Here is a 15,622-nt window from a genome sequence, read left to right on the forward strand (position 1 = left end):
TTGGATGCTGATGCTTTTATTTCAATTGCTCCTGACACTCAGCCATCATTTACAAACTGGAAGGAGATTTCTCTTTTAATCCTGCAAAATTTGAGGCTATAATTTTAATGGGGTAAGTTAACGCAGTAACACAGAGGTACGTTGGGGGCTGGGGATATCGGGGTATCTGTGCACACAAGCAGAATTGCCATTTGTCTCCTGAGATTCAAATCTGTTCCATCCTGGCACTGTGGTGTGAGGTGAGATTCTGGGCTTGTAGCACTTCTTCAGCAGTGAGAAGTTCTGTTATTTCAGAATCAGGCTTCCCAAGGCGCCGCTGTTTAAAACAGACTGGGAACAACGTAGTCTGTGTGAACACCGTCTATTAGCCCAGCCCCGTTGTTATGAACAAACCAGCAAGGAATATCGGTGCCGTGCTCAGGATCCCTCCTGTAGTCCTTCTGCCAGCCCCTGCCAGGCAAAACGCATCCCCAGAATCAGAGCAGAACATACACGTCAGCAGAGCCGTCCTTTCTAAGGGTTTGGTTATTTTGTTTACCTTGTCACTACCAGCTCCTTGTTTTTAAATATCATTGTGGCGTCTGGTTTCTTGGGATCAGCCCCAGGATGAATTTCAAGTATGGTAAAGTCAACGGGGTGGAAAAACTGCCCTAAAAATAGAAGCCAAAATTAACATTTCAAGTATGTTGCAGATACAAAAGAAAACAAACAGAGTCCCCAGGATGCCTGCATTGCTGCTGACCGAGTCCCTCGGGTTCTGAATGCAGAAGCAAACACCGAGTTTTGTGCAGAGCTGTATGTGTGATCATGGAACCACTGACTTCTTACAAAGTGGAACTCTGTGCGTATCATCTGGATGTGAGTTCCACCTCCCAAGTGTGAGGTAAAATTGGACTTTCCTTGTCTAGCTCTTCTACTTGCAGTTAATAACAAAGCAGAGTAACTTCTGTGTTATTAACAAACCTGTGGGTGGGCTTAGCAAGGCAGAAGAGTCCTGAAGACGTGAGGGAGAACAGCGGATGTCAGTGTCTGCAGCAGCAGCAGAGGAATTGAAGAGATGGTGCACAAAGCCCGAGCCCAGAGCATCGTTCAGAAATCTTAATACAGTCAATCAGCACGGGCTCAACTTTCTCCCCTTTCTCAGCTCAGAAAGGCCGGGTACAAGGTGGTGTCTGCAAACCATGTCGCCCCAAGGCAAGCAACAACGTTCACAGCGCTCAGTGAATTCATACCTAACAATCCGTGTGTCTGTGCAGACAGTCTGTGACTTCCCAAGGTGTACAGCCCCAAGAAATCCCTGTGGAGGGGATGCTTCTTCCAGACTTGGTGCAGAACTATAACAAACGATGCACCGCTGCCCACTGAGAGCACCAGGCTTTTCTTCTTGTTAACTATCAAGGTTAAACTGAGGGAAAGAAAAAAGGACAGTTCAAGACTCAGACTAAATGGCATCTGCAAAAGCCTGTTACAGAAAGGTGTTCCTATCAAAGCTGCTCCTATAACAGCACGGTTAATCACAGATAGGTTAGTGAGATTTAGTGTAGCACCTCATGCTCAGTAAAAAAGATGGAACCAGAAGAAAAAAAAAGAAAAAAGTGTAACCAATAACCCAGGCATCCAATAGGCTCCTTCTGCAACCATTACCCTTCTTGTTGCAACGTGACCGAGTCAAGCCAGGTGCAAGTTGTCCTTTCAGTCCCATTCTGAATGGTGATCTTCTCAGGAGTTACTGTCACTTTTATGTCCAGGTGCTTGTTTGCAATGCCGAGCTTTCCAAAATACGTATTTTGGATCTTTGCATCATTATTTACTTTCTTGTCACCAATGAGTTCTCCGTTCACTGTGATGCCTAATGTCGAAAGGAAACATCAGGTATTGTTTAGTAGAGAATCATGTTGTTGATAGTTTGTATTGTTTCACAGAGGATCAGTTGAGGTCAAGGAGTGTTGTGTTAGTTTTAGCTACAGCTCAACCAAACAAACCAAAACTGAAAAACAGCTCAGAATGACTTGAGCGCGTTTGTGCAAAAGTCCAGTAAGGGAACAAAGCTGGAGGCTGCTCTGTAGATACCTGCAATGAGCCATCACCTGCTTGATAAAGGCTCAGTATTTCTGTGGGGGGTACAAACAGCCCATCTCTCTTCCAGGTACTCCATGAAATGGCAAACTAAGGATTATTTTATTGCCTTTACTTTCCGAGACAAACAACATCTCTCAACTCCCAGAGAACTTTCAAACAATTAAAAGTTCATTTTATTCCAGGAAGTGAAAACAGCCACAGTGGCAATATCCTATCACAGCAATAGGAGCTCCTTCTGACTTTGCAGAAAAAAATAGTTCATGCAATATAAACAGGGAGAAGCAGCCTTTAAAAATGAGATTTTTCAATAGAAGTGTTCTGATTTACTGCATTTTAAAGTGATAAACTCACCTGTAACTGGGTCATTTATCAAATTTAACACAGCACCTGGGTTTTCATTGATATTGAAACAAATGGCATCTTCTTTTTGTGGCACGGATATAATGAAGTGTGGATCTCCATCAACTGTAAAGGCAAGTCACAGGTATTTGTATAGTGATGCACAAGTTCAGAGTTCCACGTGAACACTTAAAGCTGTGGTAATGGATCCACTGATAGCAGGGTCCAGCAGGAACTGTCTCCTGTTACATGCCTAGCTTAGTCCAGCCCAGCTGTCAGACAGAGTGGGGATGTCCCAGGGAAGCTGCTACCACATCTCAAAAGTGGACTACAACCTTCTTCTCCATAACTCTCCAGGTATGTGCCATTTATCCTGTGACCCTCCATCATTGCAAAATATGGTACACGGACTGCAGGATCAGAATGGGCACCTATGAGTGCTTATCTTTGAGGATGAAATTATTAATGAGGACAGGAGAATAGGCAGCCAGCATCACAAAGCCTAGGAAGTGGGGAGAGGACTAAGAAAATAACCATACACAATCTCAGTGACTCCACTATTTAAATAAGTGAATAGAAGTACAAGTCCTCTAAGGGTAAAAGGAAAGGCTGTTTTTGTGGAAATAAATAATCTAAAAACTCTGAGAGTTGTGCAATTTAAACACCCGCGTACGTTTTCCTTCTAAACAGAAACAACTGAAACTAACCAAAACTAACTTACCACTAGTGTACCAGGTAGGGTTTGGTGCATGTACGTAGTGTACTGGTGAAGCTGCAGAATGCGGGAAGAAAAAAAGCTGTTAGAAAAACATCAAAATTGAATATTTATGCACTATATGCAAAGTACATGTAAAATGTCAGCTAGTTAACCTGCTAGGTAAATTGCTAGCGTTATCCTAGTTCTTAAACTAAATGGGATGACAGTGTGTCCCTTTTGAATCAAGCAAAGCTTTAGGATAGAGAGAGGTTTGTTCTGTAACCTCATGACTTACCCTGTGCAACTATGGGGGCAGACTGAGCTGTGAATGAAACAAAAAATATTTCAGAGGTAGAAAGAATGAACAAAATTCTGTCCCGCTGCCCTCCCTCCATTAGAGCCAACTCCAAACCCTCGCAGCCATGTCCGCATTTCTGAACACTTCTAACAAAGAAAAACAGTCACAACCGTTTATTCAGTTTTTGTACTGCAACAAAGCGAACTGTGAACTAATCCAACACAGTGTCATGGTCAGAAATCACAATGCACTCTACAGCAAAACTGCTTCTCTGAGGGTCCTGTAAGGGATCGGGGAGGGGTTGGGGTGATCTGCTCCTTTTCTAATTCCTTTGTGTTTGTTCCAAGCTCTAATATTGCAATGTCAGGAAGATTTATCCGCCCATTCCCACATGTTTGCTCTCTTCTTTATCTGGAACTACAGGGCAGTGTTTGTAGATGGGTATTTGTGCCAAAGAAGCAGCATTCACAGCAGCACTGAAGGCATCTTTGTGAGGAGACTTGTCTACACACTGGTACCTGTGAGCCAGCAGTGCCCTGGAAAGCAGCGTAAGTTGTACAGGGCCTGAATTCCGTGCTGGTGGGACACTGCAGCTCTGAGGATCCACACTGAAAGTGGTGTTCACAACCTTTTCAATCCCCAACATTTTTGATCTAATTATAACGATCTTAATCTATGATGCAATATTTTCATACAGTTATTGGGGAATAAATCAAGTGATGCAGGAAATCTATCTCTATTAGTTAAACAGTGATAGGTGAATTTAATAAGAAATGTACGTACCTTCAGCTGTTACCATCAGTGGACAAGCAAGAGGGAGGAAAAGAGAGAATTACAATTACAATTGTACAATTCAAAAAAAACAAAACAAAACTTGCTGAGCTGTCAGATTCAACCATACGTCCTCAGCATTTTGTAGCAGTTATGAATCCAGACTAATCTGCCTGAATGTGTTCATTAAAAAATATTTTACAGGTATTATCACCTCTGATATATTCCACATGAGGGAGATCTCCTGGCTCTCTTTTCACACAGAAAGATGCTTCTACATTTACTTTTAAGAAGTGTATAAACGATGAAGGAGAAAGTGATGTGAACAAAATTAAGTATGGATAAATTATGAGGTTAGAAATGATACTTCCTTGACATGAAATATTTTAGATATAAATATTAAATACCCTGATTTTGAATTTATGGTATTTTCCCTGTATGAACTAGCAGTGAAAAATAATTCTGCAGAAACCAGACACATGCAAGGCACAGAGAACAATTTTTTTTGACATGTGTTTAAATCTACGCTCACACGAAACTTTCTTTAGATGAACATGAAAGCAACTTTGATAAAACTTAAAATATCTGCACCTTCAGTAGGTTTGTCAGCAATCGCTGCTTGATTTTCATCTTCTGGCTTGGTTACCACCATGGACGTCAGCGGTGTCACAAAGTTGTATTTCAGAGATAGATCCAGGGCTTCAGCTGTAAGATTCTCCTTTTCTTCTCCTTTAGCTGCAATGCTGAACACAGGGAGAGGCTCCTAGCACCAGGGATTGCCAAATTACCCGCTGAACTCTGAACCAAGCACTTTTTTTTAAAGAGAATTTATCTCTGCAGCTAAAAAGACAAAGCTGTGCTTTCCATTTATGATGATTTAAAACCGCTTAATTTGCTAACTGCAAGGCAAATGCTGAGGTTGTGGGGATTTTCCTTACTGTTCTTTATACTTTCCTATCGGCATCTCGGTGCGATGATGGGCAAAAACAAGGAAATAGATCTGAATTGCAGCTTTCCATCCTAGAGGCTGGACCAGTCACCCAGCTTAATGGTTTCGCTGAACTCATCATTCTTGGTGTAATTACCGTTTTTCCAGGAGTTGCTCAATGGTGAGATAAGCCCAAAGCCTTTCAATGAAATCTCCAAATATGTATTCCTGTTCTTGGAAGGCTTTAGCTGTTTGCTCCTTATCTTGCTGTGTAGTAAATGACAGGGCATCGTTAGCCTGTTAGGAATAAGGAAAATAAGGCAGGGACTCCCAGAATTTTCTAAAATCAAAACCTTAACATCTGAAAATCTTACTAGATTGAAAAACATTGTGGTCCAACAAAGAACTTGCCCAGGAATTTTTAAGCTTCTGTAAAGCTCAGCAGTGTGTGCTGTGGGATATAATGCACATTCCAAATTCAAATGATGTTTGGTTAATTAGAATTTGACTACTCAGGACTTGAAGAATCTTGATAATGATTCTTATAATATATAGCAACTTGTTTAATATGAAGACTACTGCCTACAGGCACTGAACGCTTGGCTCCTGAAAGAACTGGGTAGGATATTTAGAGAGTAAAGAGGACAAAATAAGTTAGCAAAGCTTATTCAGTCACATCGTGCAAAGTTGTTCTGGATTGACCCAGGTATAACTGACAGATGAGTAACTTGCCTAAGGAACTTGTAAAAGCAATGCCTTTAGTGCACTTACTTTCTCACATATGCAGCAATACAGATTCTCACTGACGAGAAGACATACGTGTGACTATTTTCAGTTTTGCCACCTCAGAATATGGATACTCTGCATAGCAAGGAAATAGTCAAAGAAATCCGTACTTACACCTTCGCCTTTCACATCTACTGTCAGACTGTTTTGGTTGATGTCTCTAAAGCGCCCAGCCACCACAATCTCAGACCCATCATAGAAATGCTTAAAACTGTTTTTAGTTACATCTGCAATTTCATTTTCTGGGTAGTTTAATTCCACATCCACGAGCATAGGATTGGACACCTCATCATAAAAACCCTGTAGGATAAAAAGGAAAATATTTAACCACCATTTTTTCTTTAATTCATGCATAGATCTGTAACCAGTGCTATTTCAGCAGTGAAAATTCAGAATGTATTTTAGAAGAAATATGTAAATATTCAGTTAAATCTCAGAGTACAACTCCTAAAAATCTACCAGTAAGGCAAATGAGAAAGGACACATCAACTTTTCAGTCTCACTAAGACAGAGGGAAAATACCCAAGAAAACGTGTTGAGGATGATGAGTTCCATTGACATTCATCACGAGGGACGCCAAGATCTTACTGATACTTACAAGATACTTACCTGAATTAACACATCTCTCATCTAACTTAAGTTGTGGTTACTGTACCTGGAGTTGTATGGCTGAATCAGAATCAGGATAAATCCGACGGGCCAATCCCTTATTTTCCAGTGCCATCTTTTCCAAGAAGTTGTAATCAACACCGTAGCCGAAACCAAGATTGTACAAAGTATATTTTCCTTCAATGGCTTTTTTCACATGTGTCTGAATGTCATTGGTATTTGATATGCCTACATTTAACCAGAAAAAGGTTGAGTTTAAACAGATAAAATGAAATGTGGTTAGCTGTGTTTGGATTTCCTAAGAGGCATTATCAGAGATTTCTTGGTCAGATGATGCTGGTGTAGTAGCATTTCAATCATGAGAAAGAAAAAAGCAGAAGTCAAAGATAATGGCCTATTTTAATTGAGTGGGTTTTGTTAGTTAATTCACTGTTATTTCACCCAACATAAACTTACCTACATTTGGTTGGCCATCTGTTAACATGATAATTATTGAAGCACTTCTCTTGGGCACAAGGTTTCCTTCGTGAGCAGCGTTCAGCATATCAATTCCTTTCATCATACCACCATATAAATTTGTCACTGTAAGGTAGACGTAGAAATTGAGCTTCAGCACAGTCAAAATAATGGACCATGTTTCATGGGAATTTGACAAAACCTGATTACAGTGAAAAGTTTGAGTTTGCTAGCAAGGGGATGCTTAGATACAAAAATAACGGAGCTTTGCAAACATAAGGATAAAAACACATCATCTGTTGCAAATGTGGCAGCACTGTGTTCACAGACTGAATTAACATACGCAACAACTTATGGCAAGTAAAGTACTCACAGCCCTCAGTGTCAATGGTCCGAACAAACTTTCTTGCTTCATCCAAATTTTCAGGAGTGGCTTTGATTAGTGTTTCTTTCCAGGTATGTACATCACTACCAAACAGTATGAAATTGAAGTGGTCATCTTCTTTAATATCATCTAAGATTTTTAGAAGTGCTTCTCTTGTCTGTAAGAGGAAGAGATTGCAATTTATCGTTCAACTTTAAAGAAATGGGTGCTTGCAGTTTTACATAACTGATCTCTCCAGTGCTTTTTTCCTTTTGTTCCTTTTACACAGAGAAAATAAAGTAGCTCCAGGTTTGTGGAAAGGTTCATAAGCAAGTGTGGCTCACTGCTTGAGCCTGTCTAGGCCTCTTTGGATGGCCTCTCATCCCGTAGGTGTGTGGACTGCATCACACAGCTTATTGTCATCAGCAAACTGCTGAGAGTGCACTTGATCCCACTGTCAGTGTCAATGGTAAAAATATAAGAGTACACCAGTCCCAGTACTGACCTCCAAGGGACACCACTCATCACTGATCTCCATCTGGACATTTCACTATTGACCACCACTCTCTACTAATGATCTCATAACCAGTTCCCCATTTATTGAACAGTCCAGCCGACAAATCCACATCTTTCCAATTTAGAGAGAAGGATGTTATGTGGGACCATGCACCCATGGTCCCTTCCAGCAGCCAAATGCACCCTAAGTCGTCTTTACATAATAACAGAGGATCTTTCACTGAGACTCTAAAGTAATGTAATAGCTTACCTGTTCTATTTCTCTTCCACTCATTGAGCCACTGATATCAATTATAAAAATAATGTTCTTGGGCAAATTTGGAAGATTTGTTGGTGCAAAGAAGTGCACAAAGTAGCCATTGACAATCTGAAAAAAAGGACATAAGATATCAGCAAACCAGTAGCTTTTGTGTATTACAAAGATAAAACTGATAAAATTGAAAGTACTTTTATTTACCCTCTACCCCCTGAGGAGACTAACAAATCCTTACTAGTCTCACCTCCACCCATGAGCCCAGGAGTGTTGTTTAAGTTTAAGCCTGAATGTGCTTGACTTATGCCTGTCTCTAGCAGTGTCACAACTGTGCCTGCTCCCATCTGTCCATTGACTGATTTGGAACCCACTCTGTAGTCTGACTTCACAGCACAACCTGACAAATCTGCCTGACGAGCTGGACTCTTGGCTGAATTCAAACACCATCTCTGGGTCTGCCTTGCTTAGGTATCCTGGGGACTGGACTCCTAGCTAGTGAAGTTGTGCTGTCACAGCCAGCTTGCTGCCCTTTAGGGAACAAGTGGCCTTCGCTACTCCTTAACATTTATCTGTGAAAGAAAAACCCATTCAACAATGCAAAACTGCCAGCTATTTATCTGCAAAATTACCTGCAGATTATCTGGAGTTGTTCTCTTCACATCGTATTTAACAATTAAATCACCGTCCAAGAGGGATTGTGAGCAGTTTTCACAGGTTCGCTGTTGATCAAGAGTTGGCTTGAAAGAGATATGTCCCTGAAAATAAGAAACTTCTTTAGATCTGAATCTTAATAGCTGAAAACTTTCTACAGAGCACAAATAAATTTCTAATTTTGCAAAGCTGGTCTATTTAGATTCATGGACATAAGGATGACCTGCTCTATACGGTTAGATATTAGTATATTTGTACAAATAACTAATAGCTCAAGTTTGCTGCCTATAACTCTCTTCATATGTTTTCTTCCTCATCTTCCTTCCAGCTCTCCGCTCCGAATGATACTTCTGATAGGACCGTTGAGCAGTCTGTGTGTTAGGACTTCTGCCACTTTCATACATGGGAAAACTACTTGTTATTGACTTCATTCTTCCACAGCATACAGTCCAGTTGGTATCCAAGCTTCCAAGTGCTGTTATGGGATAAAGGTGCAGTTCCATGCTAGTAGCTGCAAGTGTCTTCCCAACTGCATGGTGATGGCCTTCAGCTTCCCAGCTTGGAATTCAGAGTTAATTTGCACAGAGAAGTCTTTATTTACCCAATTTTTAGCCTCTCACTTTCATTGCTAGTGACTACAACACTTTTGCATTGATAGTATTTCAGAGTCATAACCATAGCAAATGAAATATGGAAGGTGTTGCTGTACCTTTTTATGTGAGAAAGTTTTCTTTATGACATTTTGCAGATCATTGGTGATGAATGTTCCTTCTGCTTCCAGCTCACTGATACCTTGTGGCTCAAAGATATTTATTTCAATCTGAAATATGAATTGAAAATTATCTTTGTTGGCTATCCCACAATATATCAACTTAGACATTTGCAGGAGGATCTGAAGGAAATGAAGTAGGGATTTTCTTGTAAGAAAAACAAGTTTATTTTTGTAATTAATAGCAGCAGTCCAACATGTCTTTTTCTACATAGAGCTTAAAAACCAAATTATAAAGAAATATAGCTCTACAGAAATGGTTAGTGAAGTGGTTAGTGGAACGCTGTCAAATGTCAGATAAATACCTAAGTCCTCCAAAAATATAATCCAGTCATCAGCTGTGAGTCACAGCCAACTCTGATGAATATTTCAGATTGCCTTTTCTCTTAGTATGCTTGGAATAATGCTTTACAAGCATACAGATACGGAGATTTGTAATGATTTTTACTCAGCGTTTTGTGGGTAAAGCTGGGTCTTAACAAAGCAGGTAGGAGCCATCAAAGACAAGTTTTAGCACACAAAAGCCACAGCATTCTAGAATGCAAGATATGTATCACTGTAATTTAGCACAACATATTTTTATAGCGATTTGAGAAAGGCATATTAGTTTATGCTACAAAGGCATTTATAAAAGCTATTTTTCTCCAAAATATCTTAATAGCTTTTCAGTTTTCTGTATGTCACTAAGTAGGCTTAGTAGCTGAGCTAACTCAGAAGCCTACAAATCAAAACCTGCAGTAAATCATATTGGCAGGGACCCCCCATCCACATGGTTCATTAGAAAATATCATCAGGGCCTTTAGCTCAGCTGTCAGCCAGTGGCAATGACCATGGTACTCCACTTTCAACAGATGTACAGAATCTCATGACCTCTTAAACTGCAGTATTAAATTTGACATCTACCTCAAAATCTTTGACGAGTTGCTTCGGTTTTACTTTGATGAACATCTCGTATTTTCCAAAGTGTCTCTTCAGTAGTTCTTCATATGTGAGTTCAAAAGTGACTTTACTGCCTGCTGCAATGTTGACTGAAACAGTGAATTTTTCAGTTTTCCTTCCCGAAGCCCTATGTTTAAGTGGGGAAGAAAAAGATTATCCTCTTTCACAATATTTCTTGCTTGGATTTGGTTGGTGCAGCATAATTTTCAAAAAGGAGTACAACAAAGATGGGAATTTTGATCTGTTGCTAAAGTCACAGTCAAACAGCATAGAGTTTATTCAGGTTCTCCTAGGAGTTTTATGCAGGAACTGGCCACACATATTAAGTGAACGATGCAGAGACTTTCTTTTCTTGGCTGCAGATACTAGCTGCCAGAAACTATTTCCTTCTTTACAATTTATGCTAAAATAACTCTAGATTAATGATATTTGTTCTTTGATCCTATAACAAAACAAACTTCAGAAATATACTAGAGCAGGATATTATGAACCTCACAATTTGCTACAGGTTAATGGCATGGAAGCCACACCAGATGTCATTCTTACTTGACAAGACCAGCAGTCTGTCCCTTCGAAACAGCTTTCTCATATTGTTGTTTGGCAGCTTCTTTTTCTTTTATATTTCCAGGATAAGTGGTGCCGTCAATTGTCCTGCAGGTGAAAAAGTGCCTTGTTATCTGACTGGCTTGTGCTGATACATGAAAAGTTATTATAGGCCTAGAATATATTATATAATTGTAGAATATATATAATCTCTGTTTATTAATTGGTTTGCCCAAGAGCATTTTCAGGAACCTGCAGTTGCCAAGATTAGAGCACAAGCAATGAAGCGCAAATAAACTAGTCTTTCCAGAGGCTTTACCTGGAATGAAGAGCTCAGTGTTTAGTATTGAAGGGAGTCTGACTTACTTTTTTCCTTGAAAGTGAATTAGACTAAAACTAGGCTGATAGCAACACTACTTACACCTGCACTTTAGTAGCCTGATCATCTCATCTTGTCTGGTCTCATCTCATCCCATCCCATCCCATCTCATCTATCTCATCTCATCTCACAGCAGGATGGCCCTCCGGATGAGACTCATCTGTCCAAATGCAGGTGTCTACAGCTGAAAATTCCATCCATAGACAACTTGCACCAATAAATAAGCATTTTTCACATGAGACGAATCTCATCCTAAAATAAAAGTTCTAGAACAGCTTAGAGTGACTGTGCCCTAAAGGCATCTGTTTCTTTTCCTTTTTCCCTGAAAATAACACAGAATAATGTGATTAGCTGAGATGAACACATTTAAGCTGAAACCTAATAAAGGTGTGAAAATTGCATTATTACAACTAAAGATACAAATGTAAGGAACATCCTCCTCAATTTCCTATCTCTCATTTGAGCACTATTTCAAAATGAAGGAAGAAATTAAGCTGTAATGCCAATTATGGTAATGGAATGCCAATTACATAATGGAACTTCTGGGGTTTGATAACAGCAGAGCACTATAAGTTCTATTTCTGAAAAGGTGACTGTATCCATGGAGAGGATCTCCAGTTCCCTGACGTCCAAAGAGAAATAACTGAACATCAGTCACTTTTTCTATAGGTGTACCAGTGTTTGCCTACCCCCAGGTATCTTGCATGTGAAGTTAACAGAGCCAGAAAATTACTCAAGACACATATAGGTATCTACCAAACAGCAAATCAAAACTGAACATTTTTGCCTTGGTTACTCTTACAGTATTATAAAAATTACACACATGCTGAAGTTGGTGATGAAGGCTGTCTTAGGGAGCTCGACATCGAAGAAGACTTCTTTGTGTGCATCTCCTCGATTGACGGCTCGACTGGTGATGACATTGCGGGCAAATCGGGAAGTTACTTTACTATCAATCTTCATTCTATAGATTTCTATCCCGTTGACAACCTGTGCATTGAAAAATGAAAGAACAGAGCTAGCTGTTATACTGATGTCTGTATTAATCAGCCATGATTTTATAGAAAGAAATGACTATCATTCCGAAGTGAAACCTGAAGACTTAAATTGTAAGACCTGGGGCATAGTGATGCTTCCTTGGGTGTCCACAGAACTGATACAGTTACTGCTGTGAGTTGAAACTACAAAATATTACCACCCTGCAAAGGTGATGCTGCTGTAAGAATTGCTTTTTCTCTCTACTGAGACTGAGACTTTTGTTTTGGTTGGAGTCAGCGCCAGCAATGTGCTGCAGCCTCACTGCACTCGTGACTGCTGGTATCAACCGAGTGGCTGTCCCCCAGGGCAGGGATGGAAGGAGTCATCCTGTATAAAAATAGATCTAACCAGTTCCAGATGGGTTTCAAATTCCATTTTGTTATCCTCAGTTTCTGCACAACTGAGGCTCATTCCTGTTTAAGAAATGAAATGAGTTGGGTATGACTTATTTACTTTGAATGCTCAGGAGTAAGGTTACTGGGGACTGCAGGAAAACATAGGCAGCAGCACGTGTGCCTCTTTAGGCAGCTCTGCAATAACAAGCTCTGATTGCAACACAATCAGCAGTGGAAAGAACTTGTGATTTTTGTGCTAGGCCTGATCTCTGGCGGCTGATTGAGAGGTTCTGCCCCCCATATCAAAGCATGTTAAGCACTGCTGAAGTGGCATCGAGCTGCCAAGTGGAATCAGCCTCAGAGATGCCGTCTCTTGACTTCCTTAAAAACAACTACAACGTAATATAAGAACAGTGTTAGAGACACTACTATTTATTAAAATATAACGAGGTTAACCATTATTTGTTCACACTGTTTCCCTGTACAGGACTCCCCATCTGAGCTTGGGAAAGAACAGACTTGTTAGTCCTACTGCCGAAACCCGGCAGCTCTGGGCTCCTTCCCATGCCCACACACCCAGGGATGTATGTTAGCTCAGACTGGACTTTGAGAAATCTTCAGCAAACACTGAGAGATCATTCCTGTCACTGAGAATCGTTCGCCATAGGCTGATCAGAACCAGGCCTTCATATAAGAGAAGACTCACCAAGTCATTGTCAGAACTTCGCTTCTGTAAAGAGAAAAAAAACAAGAAAAAAAACCATCATGACTAAGGCAGGAAAACATCATTTACTCCACTTCTTGGGAACGTCTGCTTTCAGGTCCTTTAGCACATATTTTGTCTTTTCCAACTAATTTCCCTTCGGGAGATAAATGGGTTTTATATCAAAGCATACAAAATGGGCTGAGACCATCACAACACACAGCAATCTTTTCCATTTCAATTAAACGACATTTGCAAAGGGACACGCAGCATAAACTGGGGGAATCAGCCATCTTTTCTGAAGGGCTCTGCATGTACAGACCGAACATAGCACAGAGCCTTGGGCATCTGCCATTTAGGGAGGCTTTAGCATTGCAAAGCATACAGAGCGTTGTGGTTAGTATGGAAACTGAGAGGAAAAAAAATACATTGTGTCTGGGATAAATATGAGCTGAGTAAGAATCCCTGGCATTTCTAATTTGCAGCCATAAATCTCAAGCTGATGTCAAAAAAATTAGATTTATTATTATTATCCCGATTTCCAAAGAAAGAGCCTTGGCAAAGATGATAACCTCACTAGAAGAAACTGACTGCAAATGGCTTTGCCTTGTCCTACCCGCTAACCAGCAGTGCCTCCTGAGGAGACCTGCCCTGATTTTCATAGGATCTAACTACTGAGCAGGTCTGCAACTTGTGCAAGGTTAATGACTCAGAATATCAGGAGGCACTGCCTGTCAAAAGCAGAAACTGGGGCCAAGATACATTCCATGATACGCTAACACAAATCTATTGGAGAAAATAGACCATGGAAACGTTTATCGGGATGGCGAGTTACATCCCTGTTACATCGCTTCTTTTTGGAGGCACCTTTCACTGTCACTGCCATAAAGGAGCTGTAACGAGTCATGGCAGCAATGAATCTCTCACTCGTCGGAATGTCAAAGCTCTAAAACATTTCAGCACAGCAATGACAGGGAAAACAGAGGAAAGCGATGTTTGGAAAAGGAGGGCGAGGAGGGCGGCGTCACAGCTGGCTCAGGAGCGGCGCTGATTAAAGCTCCATTAAACTCGGAGCTGGTGCTCCCTGATAAGAGCAGCAGCTCCTGGCGGCAGCGCTGTGTGAATGGCGATAAATGGCGATAAATGGCAGGAAGTCAGCACGGAGAGGAGCAGCACACACGGCTGGACACCTACCTTAATGCTTCTGACATGCGGTACCACAAAGTCCGGTGATGCAAAGGCCGGCATCAGCAATAGAACACAAAGCAATGCGTGGCTCCCCATTGTGGAAAAAGGGTAAGATCCTCATCTGAACGACACCAATAAATGTACAATGCTTTGTTTGCGGAGCGTTAATAGATAACGCCGTGTGACAAGCGGGAATAACCGTACGGGGTTATAACACTGAGCGCTGAACTTTGCTTTGTCCCATGTCCACACGTTGCTGCGCATCCGTGGCGTGTCCGCTGGTGGGACACACCGCAGCCCGCAGCCACGGCTGTGCTCGTGATGTGCCCGAGGGGCTGCGGGCGCTGTGCAGCACTGACAGCACAGGCAGCTCCTCTGACAGCAGCACAGCGCTGTGTGTGCTGCTCCTTGCTGTCTGTCGGTGACATGATGGCTCCGCTCAGCAGCTGCCAGCAGCCCGGGCTCCCTTCACACCACACACGCAGAACCCCGCTGCCATGTGGCGCTGTGTGAGGGGCAGCTCTGTGTCTCTTGATGGCTGCGCGCCGTGCTGCCCGCTCCTAACATGGCCGCTGCACCCGCTTCCAAGATGGCGGCGCAGAGCTCGCCCCATAGAGACGCACGGGGGACGCAGTGCGCGCGGCGCCGTGAGGCAGCGGGAGCCCAGCGCATCTCTATGGCAGCGGGCGCCGCGCTGCCGGCCGGGTGTTGTTGAGGGGTCCGGCCGGGTGCTGAGGGGACCCGCCGTGTGTCCGGCGGCCGGAGGATGCCCCTGTCCGCGTACTGCGTCCTGCGGGCTGTGGGCAGGGGCAGCTACGGGGACGTGAGCCTGGTGCGGCACCGGCAGGACGGCAAGCAGGTAGCGGCAAACGGGCTGAGGGAGCGGGTGGGCCGGGCCGGGCTGTGGGGAACCGAGCCGCGGTGGGGCCCGGTGCTGGGAGCGGGCACGGCCTGCACCGCTCAGAGGAGAAGCGACGTTCG

The 15,622-nt window shown here is 42.2% G+C and overlaps 2 protein-coding genes across 11 annotated transcripts in view; one reads left to right on the plus strand and one right to left on the minus strand.

The window, feature by feature from the left end:
* LOC107319538 (inter-alpha-trypsin inhibitor heavy chain H3) lies at positions 1–14,751 on the minus strand. 2 transcript variants are annotated; one of them, XM_085517242.1, is made up of 21 exons: positions 14,648–14,751; positions 13,457–13,480; positions 12,201–12,367; positions 11,002–11,106; positions 10,420–10,582; positions 9,457–9,567; positions 8,726–8,851; positions 8,094–8,210; positions 7,337–7,505; positions 6,964–7,089; positions 6,554–6,735; positions 6,013–6,198; positions 5,270–5,409; positions 4,776–4,927; positions 3,411–3,437; positions 3,140–3,190; positions 2,431–2,544; positions 1,645–1,849; positions 1,233–1,405; positions 539–650; positions 1–450 (listed from the first exon to the last, which is right to left on the minus strand). In XM_085517242.1, the coding sequence occupies exons 1-21, from the start codon at positions 14,735–14,737 to the stop codon at positions 321–323; spliced, it is 2,670 nt and encodes an 889-aa protein (XP_085373368.1). In that variant the 5' UTR covers positions 14,738–14,751; the 3' UTR covers positions 1–320. The 2 variants fall into 2 exon arrangements, with proteins under 2 accessions (XP_085373368.1, XP_085373367.1); XM_085517241.1 differs by lacking the exons at positions 1–450; positions 539–650; positions 1,233–1,405; ... (2 more) ...; positions 3,140–3,190; positions 3,411–3,437 and adding an exon at positions 3,572–4,202.
* Positions 14,609–15,622, plus strand: part of NEK4 (NIMA related kinase 4) — a 13,925-nt gene continuing 12,911 nt past the window's right edge. For 6 of the 9 annotated variants that reach the window (XR_014934899.1, XM_085517233.1, XM_015874435.3 and 3 more), the window contains exon 1: positions 15,293–15,500. Coding sequence is in view for 4 of the 9 variants with exons in the window: in XM_015874435.3 (XP_015729921.2) it covers positions 15,408–15,500 (93 nt within the window). In the remaining 5 variants the exon portion in view is untranslated. Of the gene's footprint in view, positions 14,750–15,292; positions 15,501–15,622 lie in introns of those variants that run through there. The other 3 variants (XM_015874439.2, XM_085517234.1, XM_085517239.1) reach the window with 1 other exon arrangement.

The sequence above is a fragment of the Coturnix japonica genome, chromosome 15, assembly GCF_054131305.1.
Source record: "Coturnix japonica strain WE chromosome 15, WE-NBRP24, whole genome shotgun sequence".
Taxonomy (NCBI): Eukaryota; Metazoa; Chordata; class Aves; order Galliformes; family Phasianidae; genus Coturnix; species Coturnix japonica.